General features: G+C 38.9%; 1 protein-coding gene across 1 annotated transcript in view; it reads left to right on the top strand.

The window, feature by feature from the left end:
• Nucleotides 1-1,284: 1,284 nt before the first annotated feature.
• LOC117336482 (phosphatidylinositol 4-phosphate 3-kinase C2 domain-containing subunit beta-like) overlaps nucleotides 1,285-27,317 on the top strand; it is a gene marked incomplete at its 3' end in the record, with an annotated part of 48,147 nt that continues 22,114 nt past the window's right edge. Inside the window, 13 exon segments of the mRNA XM_033897030.1 lie at nucleotides 1,285-1,527; nucleotides 2,341-3,761; nucleotides 4,286-4,368; nucleotides 5,814-5,962; nucleotides 8,138-8,261; nucleotides 10,080-10,191; nucleotides 11,402-11,472; nucleotides 13,920-13,989; nucleotides 14,637-14,771; nucleotides 16,563-16,639; nucleotides 17,186-17,328; nucleotides 18,308-18,392; nucleotides 21,121-21,252. Coding sequence (XP_033752921.1) covers nucleotides 3,024-3,761; nucleotides 4,286-4,368; nucleotides 5,814-5,962; nucleotides 8,138-8,261; nucleotides 10,080-10,191; nucleotides 11,402-11,472; nucleotides 13,920-13,989; nucleotides 14,637-14,771; nucleotides 16,563-16,639; nucleotides 17,186-17,328; nucleotides 18,308-18,392; nucleotides 21,121-21,252 — 1,919 coding nt within the window.

Raw genomic sequence — 27,317 nt, 5'->3', positions numbered from 1 at the left:
TCCATAGGAATTGTATCCCCCCTACTTCATGTCATTTAAGCTGATTTCTATAGCCATAGGATTTGTACTTTATGTCACTTAAGCTGATTTGTTTCATTCCCCTACTTTATGTTAGACAAGAGGCCCAATGGGCCTAAACGGTCACCTGAGTTTTGAAGTACATGTATTCAAGTTGATGTAATTTACCCTTTTTGGCCCCGCCCATCAGGCCAGGGGGCAGGGGGTCAGTTAGGGCCAACATGTGCATACTATCGAGCTGTCATCCCATGCTGAAAATTTTAACAAAGTTAGAATGAATTCCAATAGAAATCAATCAAATGAAAGTCAAAATTGTGATTTCCTTATAAATAAACTATAGTAATTAAAGTATACCACCTCCCTAGGGGAAAAAGTGAGACCCCAGGGTCATGAAATTCACAATTTTGGTAAAGCAACTTAAGACCCTTCCATCACCGTTTAGCCCTGTCCATCAGCCCCTGGGGGTCAGTCAGGGCCGACATGTGCATACTGTACCATCAAACCATCTATAGAACTGACATAAAAAATATTCCAAATTTCACTTTCTTAACATGAGAAAATAAATTTTTATTTTATCAATTATGTTAAAAGATTTTTGATTTGTTAATATTGTATGTATCCAATTTATCTTGTCAAGCTATGAATGGAGAAAACCATATCTAAACTAACAAAAACTTAATATAATTATTGAAGTAAAAGTCCATGTCTTTCTAGAAATAGGTAAAAATGTTATGTATATACATCTGTATGTATATTACTAGTTAATTGGTCCAGCTGTTGGGGAGGGCGAGGAGTAGAAAGAATAAACAGGTGTTTTCAGCCGGATACATATAGTATTGATATGGCCGTTGATACATATATTTATTTCAAAGAAACATCTTTGTTGATAAAAAGAATAACGTTATCATCATCTGATCATGGCCATCAGACCGTCTTCAGTACACTTGTCAGTAATCCCTATTTCTATTTTAAATTAATTCTCTGCTCTAGTAGAGTTTAGCTTAATTAGTTCTCTGTTGTAACTAATTACTATATTTTGTGCTGAATTATTTGTAATCGTTGTAACATAAAGCCGATTAGAATGTTTCAGTTATGATCCACAAAACCACGAACTTTTTCTCTTCCTTTTTACATAAGTAGAATTTTTGGAATTTTCCGTCGGGCTTGGAGAAGCAACAGTTGTTTCCCTTATAAAAAATAGTCGATAAATATGTTGCAAGAAATAAATGTGTATGTTTCTCAGTGACTTATTAGAACTGCATCAACAATATTAATTTAAGCTATATCACCTATATTCTGTTGTTTTTACCAGTTTCAGGTGCCTGATCAAATGTAATATTTATTGCAAATATCTTACTATCGACGACATATACCTTAATAACAATGGTGGCAGGATAGCGGAAGTGGGCTGTAACTTATACACCACTATGACTTGTTGACAGTTCGCGACAGCACGTTGTTTGTGGCACTCCCACCAACTTGATGTTTTCAAGTCTTTAAAACGTTTTGGTAAGAAAGACACGAACCAGTTTTCAAATGCCTTTATTTGTGATTATTATGTTAGCGATGTTGACAACTGTTATCGTGTACTAGGTACAGTAGATATAGTGTATATCTAGGCCCTATATAACATCCTAAACCAGTATGAGTTAGTATTGAGAAATTGAGAATATCGGCAGTTATTTAACAATGGTTATCAGTCATGATTGGTTATGACCGATAAATGTCAATCAATCATTTTCAATGATAATAATTTCATTTGCTGTTGTTGATTAATCTTAATACTATATAGGCTCTACATGTATATTATTAACTAATTAACAGTTTAAATGAATGTATAGACCTTAGCTACTTATCTTAGAATATTTTGAATATGTTGTCAGAAGTCACAGTAGGATATGAAATTTTACATCACAAAGTTATGGAAGGATACGAAACTGTACATTATGAAGTCAAGGTAGGATATGAAACTTGACATCATAAAGTCATTGTAGGATATGAAACTTGACATGATGAAGTGAAGGTAGGATATGAAACTTGACATCATAAAGTCAATGTAGGATATGAAACTTGACATCATAAAGTCAAGGTAGGATATGAAACTTTACATCATAAAGTTAAGGTAGGATATTAAACTTTACATCACGAAGTCAAGGTAGGATATTAAACTTTACATCGTAAGTCAAGTCTGATAAATGACAAAAGTCGAGTTATCCTATCGTGGCTTATGTTTTTGTGAATTCCATTGGTGAGGGCTTCTGTCTTGTTCTGTAAACATGTATGATTTCTCTGCCTTAATCATACTTCATTAATCTCTTTCAGACCATACAGCATTACTGATGAAGTCATGAACGACAGCAGTAAAATGAATACCAGTGATTTTCCTATTTTGGAAAAACCTCCTCCTCTCCCTCCCAGACAGCGGTCACTACGGAAATCCGAACCCCCTTCTGTTGGTTGGACCACACCTGAAGCCTGGGGCCCAGCTACCGCAGTTAACAGTCATGGAAGATATTCAGCTGGTGCTAATATGACATCAAATTCCATGAATGACCCCAGATCTACCTCAGCACCTACATTTAGAAACTTTCAAGCACCAGGGGCTAATAATTTTGAAAAGTGTTCAGGAAAACCAAATAATATAGCCATGTCTGAAGCTAGGACAGGGCAGAACTCCCTGATATCTCTGTCACCAGATAATACACTTAGACAAAACCAAATCCCAGCAAATGTATTTAGTTCTGACTTGGCTGGTATTGACTTTTCTGCTGCAAGTAATAGTTGGACAGCCAGTGAAGCTACAAGTCAGCAGAACTCTTCAGATAAAGAAAGTCCTAAGAAAAATTACCAGGAATTTAGACATGTTTTTTGTGATACAATAGAGAAATCCAATCTACCAAAATCAGAAAGTTATCCACCTGTTGTTGGGGGTGCAGGGACTGCAATACGGATGGAATAGCAATTTGTTTAACAATGATCCTTGGAAGCCTTTTGGCACTACAACCATGGAAGTTTCAGGACAAGGATATGCCCCTAGTGCACAGTCAGCTTCTGTATGGCCCACAGGCCCATTTCCCCATCAAGCATTTAGCCAAAATAACTTTGTGACACCTGGTACACAAACTGGACCATTTGCTCCAAGTTCTAGTCAATTCCCTAATGTGCCAGCCAAACAACCTGTACAGCGGTCCCTCTCTACATTTTCTAATACAGATTTCAACAGTGTTGTACTACCTCCCTCATCTGGTGCTGATGGTAATTCTGTTAATATGAGTCAAACATCTACAAACACGAATGATTTGCAAAATATTTTTGAGTTGGATAGTATTTCACAGTGGGAGAGAGATCTTGCAGCAGAAAAATCCAATTCTGAAAAGTCTAATGACCTGATGGAATTCTCTCCTTCTGAGGAAAAGGAGTATTTATCGCTTGATTTATTTGATCCATTATATGAAAGGACACGGAGGGAATCATTTACCTCTCCAGATCGGGTTCCTTCCTATTTGATCGGTGATTTAAGTGAAAAGGAAGTGACTCCTGAGGTGAGACAACCCTCCAATGATCAGGTAGAGACAAAGCCGAGGGGAAGCGGTGAATCTCTGTATCCTACTAAAGAACTGCAGGCAGCCAGAGATTCATCAGATATGGTTGAAGAGGAGCTGGAGAAATTCCTTCAGTATACAGCAGCTGAAAGTGCAAAGATGACTGAAATTGTACCTCCCCCTCGCCCACCCCCTATCAAGGTATGCTCCACCTCACCACCAACCACACTTGCACCTCCCCCTTCGCCCACTCCCTATCACCTCATCACCACATCACCAACCACTGTTGTATCCCCCCACCCCTATCCCCTATCACCACATCACCAACCACTGTTGTACCCCCCACCCTCGCCCCACCCCTATCCCCAATCTCCTCATCACCAACCACTGTTGTACCTCCCCCTTCGCCCACCCCCTATCACCTCGTCACCACATCACCAACCACTGTTGTATCCCCCTCCCCCCTCACCCACCCCCTATCACCTATCACCTACCATAGCTGTACCTCCCCATCGCCCACCCCCTATTAAGGTATGTCTTGCATCACCCCCTATTTCTTCCTTTCTATTTACAGCTATAATAACAAATACATGAAGATCATTAAAGAAATCTTTCTGCTAAATTAAAAACATGAAGTGAAGTTTAGCATGTTTTCAGGTTATACTTGTTTTTCTCCTTTTACTTGGGATATAACTCTATCAGTCACTTAATATTTTATTTTGCAGGTTTCAACAAAGTCATATGAAAGTCTACGTAAGCGACTTTTTGTTGATGATGAATCACATGCATTTTGTCAGATGGTAGCAGAGTAAGTATCAACATCCTTAATACCAGATAAAGTGTGTCAGTCACTGTTGTCAGTACTACCAGATAAGGTCTGTCAGTCACTGTTGTCAGTACTACCAGATAAGGTTTGTCAGTCACAGTTGTCAGTACTACCAGATAAGTTTGGCTGTAAGTCACTATTGTCAGTACTACCAGATAAGGTTGTCTGTCACAGTTGTCAGTACTACCAGAAAAAGTTGTCAGGCACAGTTTTCAGTACTACCAGATAAGGTTGTCTGTCAGTCACTGTCGTCAGTACTACCAGCTAAGGTTGTCGGTCACTGTTGTCAGTACTACCAGATAAGGTCTGTCAGGCACAGTTGTCAGTACTACCAGATAAGGTCTATCAGTCACAGTTGTCAGTACTACCAGATAAAGTGTGTCAGTCAGAGTTGTCAGTACTACCAGATAAGGTCTGTCAGTAACAGTTGTCAGTACTACCAGATAAGGTCTGTCAGGCACAGTTGTCAGTACTACCAGATAAGGTCTATCAGTCACAGTTGTCAGTACTACCAGATAAGGTTGTCAGTCATAGTTGTCAGTACTATCAGATAAGATCTATCAGGCACAGTTGTCAGTACTACCAGATAAGGTTTATTGGATATGTACTGTCATGTATAGACTGATTTTGGACTACAGGCTCCGAGTGAACTACGTACTACCAGATAAGGTTTATTGGATATGTACTGTCATGTATAGACTGATTTTGGACTACAGGCTCCGAGTGAACTACGTACTACCAGATAAGGTTTATTGGATATGTACTGTCATGTATAGACTGATTTTGGACTACAGGCTCCGAGTGAACTACGTACTATTATCTTGATGTTCAGATTCAGATTATTTATTTCCTTGTGTTTTTCAACACATTAGAGAGACATTACAAAACAATACAATGTAATATAGTAGGACACAATACAAAACAATACAATGTAATATAGTATAACACAATACAAAACAATACAATGTAATATAGTATAACACAATACAAAACAATACAATGTAATATAGTATGACACAATACAATGTAATATAGTATAACACAATACACAATACAATGTAATATAGTATAACACAATACAAAACAATACAATGTAATATAGTATAACACAATACAAAACAATACAATGTAATATAGTATGACACAATACACAATACAATGTAATATAGTATAACACAATACACAATACAATGTAATATAGTATAACACAATACAAAACAATACAATGTAATATAGTATAACACAATACAAAACAATACAATGTTATATAGTATGACACAATACATCCATCGTGCTTAATAGTCTAACATACACATAGATGTATATGTATTTTCTACTGTTGATAAAATGTTTGATATTTTTCAGTTTAATATATGTATATGTATTTTGAAAGTTCTACTCTTGATAAATTGTTTGATATTTTTCAGTTTGAAGTCACAATACAAGTCGACAACTGAGGACTGTAACTTGGGGTTTGTTGTTAGCCCTTTGTGTGATAAACAGCAGCCCTCACTCTCCGTGAAAATTGTCATCGACTCGGACTTTTCTACAGACCAAATTTTGTTTACATGTGATGGTAAGTTTCATCGTAATATTTTGATGATAATTTATTAATGTTGATGATAGTAATAATATCACTTTTTCTTTCTAATTGATTGATCATAATAAATCACTCAGAGATGAAGTTGTTTTGGGTTGAAGGTTAACAGGTTTGTTCAAATGAAAGACTTTGAGGCGCGTTCAGAGTCATTAGGGTAGACTTTTTGAATCCTTAAATACATTTTTCCCCAAAACAAAAAGGCCAAGTATCATTATAGTATTGTTAGCTCACCTGGTACGAAGGACCAAGGTGAGCTTATGCCATACTGTTGCGTCCGTCGTTCGTCCGTCCGTCCGTCGTCCGTCCGTCCGTCAACAATTGACTTCTTCTTCATAACCACACGTCAGAATTTGACCTTTGGTCAGAAGCATCCCTATAGGTAGGGGACTCAGAATTGTATAAATGATGGGGCTGACCCCCTGGGGGCCTCTGGGGCGGGGCCAAAAGGGGTCATTTTTGCGCTATTGATATAAACGACTTCTTCTCTGAAACCAAGCAATGGCTATCACTCATATTTGCCTGGTAGCATCACTATGGGGTGGGGATTCAAAATTGTACAAATGATGGGGCTGACCCCCCCAGGGGCCTGAGGGGTGGGGCCGAATGTGGTCAATTTGGCTTTATTGATATAAACAACTTCTTTTCTGAAACTGAGCAATGCCTGTCTCTCATATTTGCCTGGTAGCATCACTATGGGGTTGGGATTTAAAATTGTACAAATGATGGGAGTGACCCCCCAGGGGCCTGAGGGGCGGGGCCAAATGTGGTCAATCTGGCTATATTCATATAATTGACTTCTTCTCTGGAACCAAACAATGGATATCTGTCATATTTTACTGGTAGCATCACCTTGGGGTAGGAATTTGAAATTGTACAAATGACGGGGCTGACCCCCTGGGGTCTGAGGGGTGGGGCCGAATGTGGTCAATTTGGCTTTATTGATATAAACAACTTCTTCTCTGAAACTGAGCAATGCCTGTCACTCATATTTGCCTGGTAGCATCACTATGGGGTTGGGATTTAAAATTGTACAAATGATGGGAGTGACCCCCCAGGGGCCTGAGGGGCGGGGCCAAATGTGGTCAATCTGGCTATATTCATATAATTGACTTCTTCTCTGGAACCAAACAATGGATATCTGTCATATTTTACTGGTAGCATCACCTTGGGGTAGGAATTTGAAATTGTACAAATGACGGGGCTGACCCCCTGGGGTCTGAGGGGCGGGGCCAAAAGGGGTCAGTTTTACAGAATTGATATAAACGACTTCTGCTCTGAAACTAAGCAATGGATATCACTCATATTTACCTGGTAGCATCCCTATGGAGTGGGGATTCAAAATTGTACAAATGGTGGGGCTGACCCCCCAAGGGGTCTGAGGTGCGGGGCCAAAAGGGGTCAATTTGCCTCTCTTAATATAAACGACTTCTTCTCTGAAACAAAGCGATGGATATCGCTCATATTTGCCTGGTAGCATCACTATGGGTTGGGGATTCAAAATTGTACAAAAGATGGGGCTGACCCCCCAGGGGCCTGAGGGGCGGGGCCAAATGTGGTCAATTGGGCTATATTGGTATTAGCGACTTCTTCTCTGAAACCAAGCAATGAATATTGCTCTTATTTGCCTGGTAGCATCACTATTGGGTGGGCATTCAAAATTGTACAAATGGCCCTCTGGGCCTCTTGTTTTAGTGGTAGCTTGGATGAAGTGCTATCAAGTTTGTTTAATTGCATGACCTTGAGATACTTTCTAGACCAATCTATAAATAACTTCCATCAGTACACAGTAGTTTTAGAACTTATCGTCAAGGATCTGTCTTTGATAATGTTTACATCCATCAATAATTTTTATTTAAAATGTTACCTTTGCATAACCCGTGACCAGATTTTTACCAAATTTGGTCGGAAGCCTCCTTGAATTCAGAGGATTGATTGTTGTATTAAATGGAGAGTCTTGCTGCCTGATGCGATTGGTGAGCAAACCTCAATAAGGAAAATAGAGGTAATTCTATCTTCCTAAGATTTTATTAATACTTTGAACATGTTATTACTCTCATGATGATTGCTGAAATATATGTTGATTTGAGCGATATAGGCCCTTTGTGCTCATTGTTACCTAGAACATACAGGTGTTCCTATTGTTTTATACAGTCCATACCCAGGTGGAACACGTAGTGTGTAATGTGCTGTACAACCATCTCACAGACATATCCCAGAGTTTCTCATCCAAAGATTTTATCCTCAAAGTTACAGAAAGATCCGAGTACCTCCTCAAGTAAGTATAATTACATCCGAGTACCTCCTCAAGTATGTATAATTACATCCGAGTACCTCCTCAAGTATGTATAATTACATCCGAGTACCTCCTCAAGTAAGTATAATTACATCCGAGTACCCCCTCAAGTAAGTATAATTACATCCGAGTACCTCCACAAGTAAGTATAATTACATCTGAGTACCCCCTCAAGTAAGTAAATCACATCCGAGTACCTCCTCAAGTAAGTATAATTACATCCGAGTACCTTCTCAAGTAAGTATAATTACATCCGAGTACCTCCTCAAGTAAGTATAATTACATCCGAGTACCTCCTCAAGTAAGTATAATTACATCCGAGTACCTCCACAAGTATGTATAATTACATCTGAGTACCTCCTCAAGTAAGTATAATTACATCCGAGTACCTCCTCAAGTAAGTATAATTACATCCGAGTACCTACTCAAGTATAATTACATCTGAGTACCTCCTCAAGTAAGTATAATTACATCTGAGTACCTCCTCAAGTATGTATAATTACGTCCGAGTACCTCCTCAAGTATGTATAATTACATCCGAGTACCTCCTCAAGTAAGTATAATTACATCCGAGTACCTCCTCAAGTAAGTATAATCACATCCGAGTACCTCCACAAGTAAGTATAATTACATCCGAGTACCTCCTCAAGTAAGTAAATCACATCCGAGTACCTCCTCAAGTAAGTATAATTACATCCGAGTACCTCCTCAAGTAAGTAAATCACATCCTAGTACCTCCTCAAGTAAGTATAATTACATCCGAGTACCTCCTCAAGTAAGTATAATTACATCCGAGTACCTCCTCAAGTAAGTATAATTACATCTGAGTACCTCCTCAAGTATAATTACATCTGAGTACCTCCTCAAGTAAGTATAATTACATCTGAGTACCTCCTCAAGTAAGTATAATTACATCCGAGTACCTCCTCAAGTAAGTATAATCACATCCGAGTACCTCCTCACATCCGAGTACCTCCTCAAGTAAGTATAATTACATCCGAGTGCCTCCTCAAGTAAGTATAATTACATCCGAGTGCCTCCTCAAGTAAGTATAATTACATCCGAGTGCCTCCTCAAGTAAGTAAATCACATCCGAGTACCTCCTCAAGTAAGTATAATTACATCCGAGTACCTCCTCAAGTAAGTATAACTACATCCGAGTACCTCCTCAAGTAAGTATAATTACATCTGAGTACCTCCTCAAGTATAATTACATCTGAGTACCTCCTCAAGTAAGTATAATTACATCTGAGTACCTCCTCAAGTAAGTATAATTACATCCGAGTACCTCCTCAAGTAAGTATAATTACATCTGAGTACCTCCTCAAGTAAGTATAATTACATCTGAGTACCTCCTCAAGTAAGTATAATTACATCCGAGTACCTCCTCAAGTAAGTATAATTACATCCGAGTACCTACTCAAGTATAATTACATCTGAGTACCTCCTCAAGTAAGTATAATCACATCCGAGTACCTCCTCACATCCGAGTACCTCCTCAAGTAAGTATAATTACATCCGAGTGCCTCCTCAAGTAAGTATAATTACATCCGAGTGCCTCCTCAAGTAAGTATAATTACATCCGAGTACCCCCTCAAGTAAGTATAATTACATCCGAGTACCTCCTCAAGTAAGTATAATTACATCCGAGTACCTCCTCAAGTAAGTATAATTACATCCGAGTACCTCCTCAAGTAAGTATAATTACATCCGAGTACCTCTTTATATTCTGTACAGATTGATATAAACTACATAACATTTGACAATGCTCTATATATCAATTACGTTTTGTTTTTACAGTGACCAAGCGTTGTCCAAGTATGAGTATGTCCACGAGTGTTTGAAGCTTGACCAGGATATACGATTTACACTGATGCGACGACAAGACGTTCTCCTGCCTTTCCTCAGGACGGTCAGTATACTAATATTGTCAGTCAGGACGTTCAGTATACTAAATATTGTCAGTCAGGACAGTCAGTATACTGAATATTGTCAGTCAGGACGTTCAGTATACTAAATATTGTCAGTCAGGACTGTCAGTATACTAAATATTGTCAGTCAGGACGGTCAGTATACTGAATATTGTCAGTCAGGACGGTCAGTATACTAAATATTGTCGGTCAGGATGTCAGTATACTAAATATTGTCAGTCAGGACGTTCAGTATACTAGATATTGTCAGTCAGGACGGTCAGTATACTGAATATTGTCAGTCAGGACGTTCAGTATACTAAATATTGTCAGTCAGGACAGTCAGTATACTGAATATTGTCAGTCAGGGCTGTCCGTATACTAAATATTGTCAGTCAGGACGGTCAGTATTATAATACTACATATTGTCAGTCAGGACGTTCAGTATACTAAATATTGTCAGTCAGGACGGTCAGTATACTAAATATTGTCAGTCAGGACGTTCAGTATACTAAATATTGTCAGTCAGGACGGTCAGTATACTAAATATTGTCAGTCAGGACTGTCAGTATACTAAATATTGTCAGTCAGGACTGTCAGTATACTAAATATTGTCAGTCAGGACGGTCAGTATACTAAATATTGTCAGTCAGGACGGTCAGTATACTAAATATTGTCAGTCAGGACGCTCAGTATACTAAATATTGTCAGTCAGGACGCTCAGTATACTAAATATTGTCAGTCAGGACTATTGTCAGTCAGGACTGTCAGTATACTAAATATTGTCAGTCAGGACGGTCAGTATACTAAATATTGTCAGTCAGGACTGTCAGTATACTAAATATTGTCAGTCAGGACTGTCAGTATACTAAATATTGTCAGTCAGGACGGTCAGTATACTAAATATTGTCAGTCAGGACTGTCAGTATACTAAATATTGTCAGTCAGGACGGTCAGTATACTTGTCAGATATACATGTATGATGTGGTGTTATGGTGTAGCCCCTGAACCATGTTGATTGACTGACCAAAAGTCCAGGCCTTTATCATGCCCAGATCCATATAAACATATTCCTAGTACATCAGGATAATTAGTGCTGATTTATAAAGTATGGTGTAATGTAAAGATGTAAAGATGTAAAGTAAACTTGGTGTAAAGATTATTTCATTGATGTTAAATGTGTTTTATTTTTAATTTGAACTTTATGTTTAGGTGGATGATGATTCCCAGAACCTTGTCTTTCCTAAGGATTACATCAAAACAGACGAGGCTGTCGTCACAAGGTATGTCCTAACAGACGAGGCTGTCGTCACAAGGTAAGTCATAACAGACGAGGCTGTCGTCACAAGGTAAGTCATAACAGACGAGGCTGTCGTCACAAGGTAAGTCATAACAGACGAGGCTGTCGTCACACAAGGTATGTCATAACAGACGAGGCTGTCGTCACAAGGTATGTTCTAACAGACGAAGCTGTAGTCACACAAGGTATGTCGTAACAGATGAGGCCGTCGTAACAAGGTATGTCGTAACAGACGAGGCTGTCGCCACAAGGTATGTCCTAACAGACGAGGCTGTCGCAACAAGGTATGTCCTAACAGACGAGGCTGTCGCAACAAGGTATGTCCTAACAGACGAAGCTGTGGTCACAAGGTAAGTCCTAACAGACGAGGCTGTCCTCACAAGGTATGTCCTAACAGACAAGGATGTCCTTACAAGGTATGTCCTAACAGACGAGGCTGTCGTAACAGACGAGGCTGTCATCACAAGGTATGTCCTAATAGATGAGGCTGTCGTCACAAGGTATGTCCTAACAGACGAGGCTGTCGTCACAAGGTATGTCCTAACAGACGAGGCTGTCATCACAAGGTATGTCCTAACAGACGAGGCTCTCCTCACAAGGTATGTCCTAACAGACGAGGCTGTCCTCACAAGGTATGTCCTAACAGATGAGGCTGTCGTCACAAGGTATGTCCTAACAGACGAGGCCGTCGTAACAAGGTATGTCCTAACAGACGAGGCTGTCCTCACAAGGTATGTCCTAACAGACAAGGCTGTCCTCACAAGGTATGTCCTAACAGACGAGGCTGTCCTCACAAGGTATGTCCTAACAGACGAGGCTGTCATAACAGATGAGGCTGTCATCACAAGGTATGTCCTAACAGACAAGGCTGTCGTCACAAGGTATGTCCTAACAGACAAGGCTGTCATCACAAGGTATGCATCCATTACTCGTGTGAGATCAACACTCGTCCATTACTCGTGTGAGATCAACACTCGTCCATTACTCGTGTGAGATCAACACTCATTTGTTTCTCGTGTGAGATCAACACTCGTCCATTACTCGTGTGAGATCAACACTCGTCCATTACTCGTGTGAGATCAACACTCGTCCATTACTCGTGTGAGATCAACACTCGTCCATTACTCGTGTGAGATCAACACTCATCCATTAATCGTGTGAGATCGACACTCGTCCATTACTCGTGTGAGATCAACACTCGTCCATTACTCGTGTGAGATCGACACTCGTCCATTACTCGTGTGAGATCGACACTCGTCCATTACTCGTGTGAGATCGACACTCGTCCATTACTCGTGTGAGATCGACACTCGTCCATTACTCGTGTGAGATCGACACTCGTCCATTACTCGTGTGAGATCGACACTCGTCCATTACTCGTGTGAGATCGACAGTCGTCCATTACTCGTGTGAGATCGACACTCGTCCATTACTCGTGTGAGATCGACACTCGTCCATTACTCGTGTGAGATCGACACTCGACCATTACTCGTGTGAGATCGACACTCGTCCATTACTCGTGTGAGATCGACACTCCTCCATTACTGGTGTGAGATCAACACTCGTCCATTACTCGTGTGAGATCAACACTCCTCCATTACTGGTGTGAGATCAACACTCGTCCATTACTGGTGTGAGATCAACACTCGTCCATTACTCGTGTGAGATCAACACTCGTCCATTACTCGTGTGAGATCGACACTCGTCCATTACTCGTGTGAGATCGACACCCGTCCATTACTCGTGTGAGATCGACAGTCGTCCATTACTCGTGTGAGATCGACACTCGTCCATTACTCGTGTGAGATCGACACTCGTCCATTACTCGTGTGAGATCGACACTCGTCCATTACTGGTGTGAGATCGACACTCGTCCATTACTCGTGTGAGATCGACACTCGTCCATTACTCGTGTGAGATCAACACTCATCCATTACTCGTGTCAGATCAACACTCATCCATTACTCGTGTCAGATCAACACTCATTTGTTTCTCGTGTGAGATCAACACTCATTTGTTTCTCGTGTGAGATCCTGATATTAATAATATGCAGCTGTAAACATACATGTTGTAGTAGTAATCTTATTTTAACACTGTATTTCATACTGGAATCATTGCTGTAAATCGTGATGACACTTTCTGTGTGATATTTCTGTAGAAAATATGTGCTATTTCTTCATTGCGCTAATCCTATTATTTGGAAAGGTGTGAAAATTTGAATGTGCCAAAATAAACATGTTACAGTAATCCTGGCCTGTTGACTATATATTTGCAATTATTTATGAAATATTATCAAAGTTGTGATGGGTGTGAATTATTGTATGTTGTTAGGTAAACTAGATTTATATTTACCCACAAATCAATGATTAATATAAATTGTGTCAAAGATTATTGTTGTTTCTTAAAATAAAAATGCTTTGTTTTATTCAGGAACCAGTTAGAAATTCTGATAAACATTTTCTACACACAAGTGGAAAAATTGAGGGACCACATACTGAAGGTGAGTGCTGCCCCGTACACATGTACGTGTATATACATTGTTATATTACAGGTGAGTGCTGCCCCGTACACATGTACGTGTATATACATTGTTATATTACAGGTGAGTGCTGCCCCGTACACATGTACGTGTATATACATTGTTATATTACAGGTGAGTGCTGCCCCGTACACATGTAAATGTATATAGTATATACATTGTTATATTACAGGTGAGTGCTGCCCAGTACACATGTACGTGTATATACATTGTTATATTACAGGTGAGTGCTGCCCCGTACACATGTACGTGTATATACATTGTTATATTACAGGTGAGTGCTGCCCCGTACACATGTACGTGTATATACATTGTTATATTACAGGTGAGTGCTGCCCCGTACACATGTACGTGTATATACATTGTTATATTACAGGTGAGTGCTGCCCCGTACACATGTACGTGTATACATTGTTATATTACAGGTGAGTGCTGCCCCGTACACATGTACGTGTATATACATTGTTATATTATAGGGGAATGCAGCCCCATACACTTTTAAATGTATATTGCTTACATTGTTATATAATTATCAGTATGTAATAATTGTTGAGCTGTATTTTGACTGTACAAATTTTCTTGGTTAAAGTTAAACTTTTTTTCTTCAGAATGAGACCAATGCAATACGCTTCCGCAGCCTACAACAGTCCGTTAAGGCCATATGTATGACACTAGCTAAAATAGAGACCATTGACATCACAAAAACTCTACATCGGGCCGAGGGTATTGTACAACAGTTTGTGGTATGTATTCCTAGACTAAGGGACCAGAGTCAGAACCCGTCATCCACTGTTAACGTTACTGATAGATAATCCTTGTTTATTATCACTTTATAGTCAGGAGGAGGATCTCTTTATCTCTAAACATTGTATATATAAATGCTGAATTAAGATGTTTACAAATCAGTCATTAAGTGAAGTATTCAGCCTATAGAATACAATGATGTTTGTACAGTTGAGACAGAAGAGGTGTGTATCCTCTCGTAGGAACATCAAATAAATTACACTGGTTTTTTACGGAGATATCTCAAGATAGGCCATCTACATATACTTTGTGACTATGATCATCCAGTTATTTATTTACTATGTATGTTGACCGTACAGTTGAATATCTACTTTGTGACATTGACCATACAGTTGAATATCTACTTTGTGACATTGACTATACAGTTGAATATCTACTTTGTGACATTGACCATACAGTTGAATATCTACTTTGTGACATTGACTATACAGTTGAATATCTACTTTGTGACATTGACCATACAGTTGAATATCTACTTTGTGACATTGACCATACAGTTGAATATCTACTTTGTGACATTGACCATACAGTTGAATATCTACTTTGTGACAATGACCGTACAGTTGAATATCTACTTTGTGACATTGACTGTACAGTTGAATATCTACTTTGTGACAATGACCGTACAATTGAATGTGACAATGACCGTACAGTTGAATATCTACTTTGTGACAATGACTGTACAGTTGAATATCTACTTTGTGACATTGACCATACAGTTGAATATCTACTTTGTGACATTGACTATACATTTGAATATCTACTTTGTGACATTGACTATACTGTTGAATATCTACTTTGTGACAATGACCGTACAATTGAATGTGACATTGACCGCACAGTTGAATATCTACTTTGTGACAATGACTGTACAGTTGAATATCTACTTTGTGACATTGACCATACAGTTGAATATCTACTTTGTGACATTGACCATACAGTTGAATATCTACTTTGTGACATTGACCATACAGTTGAATATCTACTTTGTGACATTGACCATACAGTTGAATATCTACTTTGTGACATTGACTATACAGTTGAATATCTACTTTGTGACAATGACCGTACAATTGAATGTGACAATGACCGTACAGTTGAATATCTACTTTGTGACATTGACTATACAGTTGAATATCTACTTTGTGACATTGACTATACAGTTGAATATCTACTTTGTGACATTGACTATACAGTTGAATATCTACTTTGTGACATTGACCGTACAGTTGAATATCTACTTTGTGACATTGACCGTACAGTTGAATATCTACTTTGTGACATTGACTATACAGTTGAATATCTACTTTGTGACATTGACTATACAGTTGAATATCTACTTTGTGACAATGACTGTACAGTTGAATATCTACTTTGTGACAATGACCGTACAATTGAATGTGACAATGACCGTACAGTTGAATATCTACTTTGTGACAATGACTGTACAGTTGAATATCTACTTTGTGACAATGACTGTACAGTTGAGTATTTGCTATCCATGAAGAATTCTTTCAGACACACCTAACTGTACAGAATTTTCTGATGAATATCTACTTTGTGACGATGACCACAAAATTGAGTATTTGCTATCCATGAAGAATTCTTTCAGACACGCCTGAACAAAGCGGTGATATTTGTCATACTGTTCAGTAGACACTATTGTTTTCTGTCGTATGATTTATCTGTGTCACCTCTGTCATCTGTGTCATTGTCACGTACTTTTACAGAGTCAGGAAAGTTTACAGAACTATGACAATGAGGTAAAGATGAAGGCTCCGGACCAAGATACGCAATTGGCTATTAAGTAAGTTATACTTCCCATCAGACGAAGATCATTTCTCTTGTAAAAATGTCACATTTTAGTCTCAGCAGAAAATTATAAGCAGCAATTATGACAAATGATATTTTGTTTATCATAGAGTATTACATAATCGTAGAATTATTGTGTATTGCCCCATTGATGGTGGTGAGATAGGAAAGTTTGTACCACTGGGTAAATCAGGAAATAATATGAATCACTACAGAAAACAAAACTTCTAACTTTCTCAAGGCAACAAGTGTATCATACCTCCTTAAGTCGACCTGACCAGCTTAGATCAATCATATTTACTAAACATTTTCTATTGAAAAATGAGAAGTTCTATCAATCATGAAGACTAGATCTTTAAGAGTTTTAGATCCTTCAGACTTGTGCCGAAGAGAAAGCATTTTGTTTCAGGGATGTAAATCATCGAGTTTTAGATCATACAGACTTGTGCGGAAAAGAAAGGTGTTTTTTTCAGAGGAGTACATCATCAAGATTTGTATTATTGGAGATTGATTTTAAAGCTGAATGCTTGGTGTTTTTCAGTATGGCTGTGCGATGCTCTTTGATAGAAGAACTGGAGGAGGTTCTCGACCAACTGCTGGTGACTGTTAAACAGCTAGTCAAGATGTACTGTCACACATTCCATACAGACTACCTACTGGGTACCGCTGTACAGCCAGTCAGGGGTATGTTATCTCACGTTTATAATTATAGGTGATTAGAGTGTCGTACTGACTACCTACTGGGTACCGCTGTACAGCCAGTCAGAGGTATGTTATCTCACGTTTATAATGATAGGTGATTAGAGTGTCGTACTGACTACCTACTGGGTACCGCTGTACAGCCAGTCAGAGGTATGTTATCTCACATTTATAATGATAGGTGATTAGAGTGTCGTACTGACTACCTACTGGCTACCGCTGTACAGCCAGTCAGGGGTATGTTATCTCACGTTTATAATTATAGGTGATTAGAGTGTCGTACTGACTACCTACTGGTTACCGCTGTACAGTCAGTCAGGGGTATGTTATCTCACGTTTATAATCGTAGGTGATTAGAGTGTCGTACTGACTACCTACTGGGTACCGCTGTACAGCCAGTCAGAGGTATGTTATCTCACGTTTATAATCGTAGGTGATTAGAGTGTTGTACTGACTACCTACTGGGTACGGCTGTACAGCCAGTCAGGGGTATGTTATCTCACGTTTATAATCGTAGGTGATTAGAGTGTCGTACTGACTACCTACTGGGTACGGCTGTACAGCCAGTCAGGGGTATGTTATCTCACGTTTATAATCGTAAATGTAGGTGAGTATAGTGTGCGCTTTATGGAGTTTGTATTATAAAGCTGAATCAACCTTTAGGACATCCTCCTTTGATTAGATGAGGTACTGTACAGGTTTGAGTCATAAAATGGGACACATATACAAACATGAAATATTTTTGTTGATGCTGGACAAATTTTAGTCTCAATATTTTAACCATAAATTTTAATCATTAAAAATCATGGTAGGCTATCTGTTTCATTTATCTATAACATACAGCCATCAAAATCTGAACCTGGTCATGCTAGTTATATGGACTAAACTTGGTTTGCCATGTAACTGAGCAAAATCTTATGTTTGTCACCCATTTGTGAAGTTCCGTATGATTTTGGTGTTTCAGAGACCAAACCTGTTGTGGCATTGGAGGACAACTTCATTCTTCATATTGCCACAGTCCACCGCATCCCTGTCACCTGGGCTCAGAAGTAAGTTGCAGCTGAATGTACAAATGTGACATCTATGCAAACTTAATTATATGATCAATTTTCATTCCTTTTGTTTATCTTAAGTCCTTGAATCATTATGTTTAACTGATTCCTGGAATGAAGGTCTCAAATCCTTGAATCAGTGAATTAGAGGTTAGTTATGCAGGTTCAGAAAATTAAATTAGACTGATATGAAATCTAGACTGATATGAAATCTAATGTCAATATGTTAACTGCCTGACTCATCCTTGAAGATTTCTGGAGAATACTGTATATACCACTCATATTGAATACTGTACATACTATACTCATATTGAATACTGTACATACTATACTCATATTGAATACTGTACATACCACTCATATTGAATACTGTACATACTATACTCATATTGAATACTGTACATACCACTCATATTGAATACTGTACATACCACTCATATTGAATACTGTACATATCACTCATATTGAATACTGTACATACTATACTCATATTGAATACTGTACATACCACTCATACTGAATACTGTACATACTATACTCATATTGAATACTGTACATACCACTCATATTGAATACTGTACATACTATACTCATATTGAATACTGTACATACCACTCATATTGAATACTGTACATACTATACTCATATTGAATACTGTACATACCACTCATATTGAATACTGTACATACCACTCATATTGAATACTGTACATACCACTCATATTGAATACTGTACATACCACTCATATTGAATACTGTACAGACTACTCATATTGAATACTGTACATTCTATACTCATATTGAATACTGTATATATCACTCATATTGAATACTGTACATACTATACTCATATTGAATACTGTACATACTACTCATATTGATTACTGTACATACCACTCATATTGAATACTGTACATACTATACTCATATTGAATACTGTACATACCACTCATATTGAATACTGTACATTCTACTCATATTGAATACTGTATATACCACTCATATTGAATACTGTACATACCACTCATATTGAATACTGTACATACTATACTCATATTGAATACAGTACATACTATACTCATATTGAATACTGTACATACCACTCATACTGAATACTGTACATACTATACTCATATTGAATACTGTACATACCACTCATACTGAATACTGTACATACTATACTCATATTGAATACTGTACATACTACTCATATTGAATACTGTACATACTATACTCATACTGAATACTGTACATACTATACTCATATTGAATACTGTACAGACTACTCATACTGAATACTGTACATACTATACTCATATTGAATACTCTACAGACTACTCATACTGAATACTGTACATACTATACTCATACTGAATACTGTACATACCACTCATACTGAATACTGTACATACTACTCATATTGAATACTGTACATACTACTCATATTGAATACTGTACATACTATACTCATATTGAATACTGTACATACTACTCATATTGAATACTGTACATACTATACTCATACTGAATACTGTACATACCACTCATACTGAATACTGTACATACCACTCATACTGAATACTGTACATACTACTCATATTGAATACTGTACATACCACTCATATTGAATACTGTACATACTATACTCATATTGAATACTGTACATACTATACTCATATTGAATACTGTACATACTATACTCATATTGAATACTGTACATACCACTCATATTGAATACTGTACATACTATACTCATATTGAATACTGTACATACCACTCATATTGAATACTGTACATACCACTCATATTGAATACTGTACATATCACTCATATTGAATACTGTACATACTATACTCATATTGAATACTGTACATACCACTCATATTGAATACTGTACATACTATACTCATATTGAATACTGTACATACCACTCATATTGAATACTGTACATACCACTCATATTGAATACTGTACATACCACTCATATTGAATACTGTACATACCACTCATATTGAATACTGTACAGACTACTCATATTGAATACTGTACATTCTATACTCATATTGAATACTGTATATATCACTCATATTGAATACTGTACATACTATACTCATATTGAATACTGTACATACTACTCATATTGATTACTGTACATACCACTCATATTGAATACTGTACATACTACTCATACTGAATACTGTACATACCACTCATATTGAATACTGTACATACTATACTCATATTGAATACTGTACATACTATACTCATATTGAATACTGTACATACCACTCATACTGAATACTGTACATACTACTCATATTGAATACTGTACATACTAAACTCATATTGAATACTGTACATACCACTCATACTGAATACTGTCCATACTATAGTCATATTGAATACTGTACATACCACTCATATTGAATACTGTACATACTATACTCATATTGAATACTGTACATACTATACTCATATTGAATACTGTACATACCACTCATACTGAATACTGTACATACCACTCATATTGAATACTGTACATACCACTCATACTGAATACTGTACATACCACTCATATTGAATACTGTACATACCACTCATATTGAATACTGTACATACTATACTCATATTGAATACTGTACATACTATACTCATATTGATTACTGTACATATTACTCATACTTAATACTGTATAAATTACTCATGCTCAATCTGTTTTCTCCTAGATATGATGAATATAAGATCATCTGCAGTCTTCATTATGGCAGACAGAAGATTGATATTGATGTTGTGACAACATGTAAAACCATCTCCAAGACCGAACTTTGTGGACTTGAGTGTATACTGTGGGATGAATGGTACGTTAAAGTTAGAGGGTTCTTGGGTACTTGTTATCCCAGTCACTTTGGAGATCATAGTAGAAATCTGTCTTCTTTACACATAATCATTTCGAAGGATCAAGGTGAGCTTATGCCATACTGTGGCGTCAGGTGTCAGGCGTCCGCCCGTCAACAATTGACTTTTCATTATCGCTGATTGGAATTAAACAAAGTTTGCCTGGAAGCTTCTCTAGGTAGTTGAAATTCAAAATTGTATAATTGGTGGGCTGACCCCTGGGGGCTTATTGGACGGGGCCAAAAGGGGTCAATTTAACTATATTGACAAAAACGACTTCTTCTCTGAAACTATAAGTAATGGATATCACTCATATTTGACTAGTAGTACCCCTATTGGATGGGTATTCAAAATTGTACAAATGGTGGGTCTGACCCCACAAGTTCACCTTTTTAGGTCATCTGACCCAAAGGGTCAGGATGACCTATAGTCATCGTGCTTCGTCCGTCGTCGTCCGCCGTCCGCCGTGCGCCGTGCGCCGTCCGTAAACTTTTTCTTTCAAAACGCTACTCCTCCTTAACGCTTGGGTGGATTACTTCCAAATTTGGTTTGAAGCATCATTGGGGGAGGGCAATCATATTTTATATAAATGAGGCTGGTCTGACCCCTGGGGCCAGAAGGGCGGGGCCCCAAAAAGGGAACTTAGGTGAATATTGCTATAAAATCCTACTCCTCCTTTACCCTTGGGTGGATTACAACTAAATTTGGTTGGAAACATCATTGGGGGAGGGCGGTCATATTTTATATAAATGAAGTTGGTGTGACCCCTGGGGCCTGAGGGGCGGGGCCCCAAAAGGGGAACTTTGATGAAATTTTGCTATAAAATCCTACTCCTCCTTAACCCTTTGGTGGATTTCAACCAGATATTGTGTGAAACATCATTTGGGGAGGGTGATCATATTTTATATAAATGAGGCTAGTGTGACCCCTGGGGCCTGAGGGGCGGGGCCCCAAATGGGGAACTTTGATGAAATTTTGCTATAAAATCCTACTCCTCCTTAACCCTTTAGTGGATTTCAACCAGATATGTTGTGAAACATCATTTGGGGAGGGCGGTCATATTTTATATAAATGAGGCTAGTGTGACCCCTGGGGCCTGAGGGGCGGGGCCCCAAAAGGGGAACTTTTATGAAATTTTGCTATAAAATCCTACTCCTCCTTAACCCTTTAGTAGATTTCAACCAGATATGTTGTGAAAAATCATTTGGGGAGGGTGGTCATATTTTATATAAATGAGGCTAGTGTGACCCCTGGGGCCAGAGATGCGGGGCCCCAAAAGGGCAACTTTGATGAAATTTTGCTTTAAAATACTACTCCTCCAAAACCCAAAAGTAGATTATTACAAAATTTGGTGTGGAACATCGTTGGAGGAGGACAATCATATTTTAAATAAACGAGGCTGGTCTGACCCCTAGGGCCAGAGGGGCCGCGCAGGCCCTAAATAGGGAACTTTGGTGGATATTTGCTATAAAATCCTACTCCTCCTTTACCCTTTGGTGGATTACAACTAAATTTGGTGTGAAACATCATTGGGGGAGGGTGGTCATATTTTTAGGTCATCTGACCCAAAGGGTCAGGATGACCTATAGTCATCGTGCTTCGTCCGTCGTCGTCCGCCGTCCGCCGTGCGCCGTGCGCCGTCCGTAAACTTTTTCTTTCAAAACGCTACTCCTCCTTAACCCTTGGGTGGATTACTTCCAAATTTGGTTTGAAGCATCATTGGGGGAGGGCAATCATATTTTATATAAATGAGGCTGGTCTGACCCCTGGGGCCAGAAGGGCGGGGCCCCAAAAAGGGAACGTAGGTGAATATTGCTATAAAATCCTACTCCTCCTTTACCCTTGGGTGGATTACAACTAAATTTGGTGTGAAACATCATTGGAGGAGGGCGGTCATATTTTATATAAATGAAGTTGGTGTGACCCCTGGGGCCTGAGGGGCGGGGCCCCATAAGGGGAACTTTGATGAAATTTTGCTATAAAATCCTACTCCTCCTTAACCCTTTAGTGGATTTCAACCAGATATGTTGTGAAACATCATTTGGGGAGGGCGGTCATATTTTATATAAATGAGGCTGGTGTGACCACTAGGGCCTGAGGGGCGGGGCCCCAAAAGGGGAACTTTGATGAAATTTTGCTATAAAATCCTACTCCTCCTTAACCCTTTAGTGGATTTCAACCAGATATGTTGTGAAACATCATTTGGGGAGGGCGGTCATATTTTATATAAATGAAGTTGGTGTGACCCCTGGGGCCTGAGGGGCGGGGCCCCAAAAGGGGAACTTTGATGAAATTTTGTTATAAAATCATACTCCTCCTTAACCCTTTAGTGGATTTCAACCAGATATGTTGTGAAACATCATTTGGGGAGGGCGGTCATATTTTATATAAATGAAGTTGGTGTGACCCCTGGGGCCTGAGGGACGGGGCCCCAAAAGGGGAACTTTGATGAAATTTTGCTATAAAATCCTACTCCTCCTTAACCCTTTAGTGGATTTCAACCAGATATGTTGTGAAACATCATTTGGGGAGGGCGGTCATATTTGATATAAATGAGGCTAGTGTGACCCCTGGGGCCTGAGGGGTGGGGCCCCAAATGGGGAACTTTGATGAAATTTTGCTATAAAATCCTACTCCTCCTTAACCCTTTAGTAGATTTCAACCAGATATGTTGTGAAACATCATTGGGGGAGAGTGGTCATATTTTATATAAATGAGGCTGGTGTGAGCCCTGGGGCCAGAGTGACGGGCCCAAAAAAGGGAACTTTGATGAAATTTTGCTATAAAATCCTACTCGTCCTTAACCCTTTGGTGGATTTCAACCAGATATTGTGTGAAACATCATTGGTGGAGGGTGGTCATATTTTATATAAATGAGGCTGGTGTGGCCCCTGGGGCCAGAGGGGCGGGGCCCCAAAAGGGGAACTTTGATGAAATTTTGCTATAAAATCCTATTCCTCCTAACACCCATAGTGAATTATTACCAAATTTGGTGTGAAACATCATTGGAGGAGGACAATCATATTTTATATAAATTAGGCTGGTTTGACCCCTAGGGCCAGAGGGGCGGGGCCCCAAAAGGGGAAATTTGGTGAATTTTTGCTATAAATCTACTTCTCTCTAACCCTTGGGTGGATTAATACGAAATATGGTGTGAAACATCCTTTGGGAAGGGTGGTCTATTTTATATAACGAAGGCTAGTGTGGACCCCGTGGGCCCTGAGGGGCAGGCCCCAAATGGGAACTTTGGTGGATATTTGCTGTATGTTTATCATAGAGTATTACATAATCGTAGAATTATTGTGTATTGCCCCATTGATGGTGGTGAGATAGGAATGTTTGTCCCACTGGGTAAATCAGGAAATAATATGAATCACTACAGAAAACAAAACTTCTAACTTTCTCAAGGCAACAAGTGTATCATACCTCCTTAAGTCGACCTGACCAGCTTAGATCAATCATATTTACTAAACATTTTCTATTGAAAAATGAGAAGTTCTATCAATCATGAAGACTAGATCTTTAAGAGTTTTAGATCCTTCAGATTTGTGCCGAAGAGAAAGCATTTTGTTTCAGGGATGTAAATCATCGAGTTTTAGATCATACAGACTTGTGCGGAAAAGAAAGGTGTTTTTTTCAGAGGAGTACATCATCAAGATTTGTATTATTGGAGATTGATTTTAAAGCTGAATGCTTGGTGTTTTTCAGTATGGCTGTGCGATGCTCTTTGATAGAAGAACTGGAGGAGGTTCTCGACCAACTGCTGGTGACTGTTAAACAGCTAGTCAAGATGTACTGTCATACATTCCATACAGACTACCTACTGGGTACCGCTGTACAGCCAGTCAGAGGTATGTTATCTCACGTTTATAATCGTAGGTGATTAGAGTGTCGTACTGACTACCTACTGGTTACCGCAGTACAGCCAGTCAGAGGTATGTTATCTCACGTTTATAATGATAGGTGATTAGAGTGTCGTACTGACTACCTACTGGTTACCGCTGTACAGCCAGTCAGAGGTATGTTATCTCACGTTTATAATGATAGGTGATTAGAGTGTCGTACTGACTACCTACTGGGTACCGCTGTACAGCCAGTCAGGGGTATGTTATCTCACATTGATAATCGTAGGTGATTAGAGTGTCGTACTGACTACCTACTGGGTACCGCTGTACAGCCAGTCAGGGGTATGTTATCTCACGTTTATAATCGTAGGTGATTAGAGTGTCGTACTGACTACCTACTGGGTACCGCTGTACAGCCAGTCAGGGGTATGTTATCTCACGTTTATAATGATAGGTGATTAGAGTGTAGTACTGACTACCTACTGGGTACCGCTGTACAGCCAGTCAGGGGTATGTTATCTCACGTTTATAATCATAGGTGATTAGAGTGTCGACCGCTGTACAGCCAGTCAGGGGTATGTTATCTCACGTTTATAATCGTAGGTGATTAGAGTGTCGTACTGACTACCTACTGGGTACCGCTGTACAGCCAGTCAGGGGTATGTTATCTCACGTTTATAATCGTAGGTGATTAGAGTGTCGTACTGACTACCTACTGGGTACCGCTGTACAGCCAGTCAGGGGTATGTTATCTCACGTTTATAATCGTAGGTGATTAGAGTGTCGTACTGACTACCTACTGGGTACCGCTGTACAGCCAGTCAGGGGTATGTTATCTCACGTTTATAATCGTAGGTGATTAGAGTGTCGTACTGACTACCTACTGGGTACGGCTGTACAGCCAGTCAGGGGTATGTTATCTCACGTTTATAATCATAGGTGATTAGAGTGTCGACCGCTGTACAGCCAGTCAGGGGTATGTTATCTCACGTTTATAATCGTAGGTGATTAGAGTGTCGTACTGACTACCTACTGGGTACCGCTGTACAGCCAGTCAGGGGTATGTTATCTCACGTTTATAATCGTAGGTGATTAGAGTGTCGTACTGACTACCTACTGGGTACCGCTGTACAGCCAGTCAGAGGTATGTTATCTCACGTTTATAATCGTAGGTGATTAGAGTGTCGTACTGACTACCTACTGGTTACCGCAGTACAGCCAGTCAGGGGTATGTTATCTCACGTTTATAATCGTAGGTGATTAGAGTGTCGTACTGACTACCTACTGGGTACCGCTGTACAGCCAGTCAGGGGTATGTTATCTCACGTTTATAATGATAGGTGATTAGAGTGTCGTACTGACTACCTACTGGTTACCGCAGTACAGCCAGTCAGGGGTATGTTATCTCACGTTTATAATCGTAGGTGATTAGAGTGTCGTACTGACTACCTACTGGTTACCGCTGTACAGCCAGTCAGGGGTATGTTATCTCACGTTTATAATGATAGATATAGTTGAGTATAGTGTGCGCTTTATGGAGTTTGTATTATAAAGCTGAATCAACCTTTAGGACATCCTCCTTTGATTAGATGAGGTACTGTACAGATTTGAGTCATAAAATGGGACACATAATTATACAAATAGGAAATATTTTTGTTGATGCTGGAAAAATTTTAGTCTCAATATTTTAACCATTAATTTTAATCATTAAAAATCATGGTAGGCTGTCTGTTTCATTTATCTATAACATACAGCCATCAAAATCTGAACCTGGTCATGCTAGTTTATATGGACTAAACTTGGTTTGCCATGTAACTGAACAAAACCTTATGTTTGTCACCCATTTGTGAAGTTCCGTATGATTTTGGTGTTTCAGAGACCAAACCTGTTGTGGCATTGGAGGACAACTTCATTCTTCATATTGCCACAGTCCACCGCATCCCTGTCACCTGGGCTCAGAAGTAAGTTGCAGCTGAATGTACAAATGTGACATCTATGCAAACTTAATTATATGATCAATTTTCATTCCTTTTGTTTATCTTAAGTCCTTGAATCATGATGTTTAACTGATTCCTGGAATGAAGGTCTCAAATCCTTGAATCAGTGAATTAGAGGTTAGTTATGCAGGTTCAGAAAATTAAATTAGACTGATATGAAATCTAGACTGATATGAAATCTAAAAT

Source organism: Pecten maximus, chromosome 10 (assembly GCF_902652985.1).
Source record: "Pecten maximus chromosome 10, xPecMax1.1, whole genome shotgun sequence".
Taxonomy (NCBI): Eukaryota; Metazoa; Mollusca; class Bivalvia; order Pectinida; family Pectinidae; genus Pecten; species Pecten maximus.
This window is presented reverse-complemented; position numbering and strand designations above follow the sequence as displayed.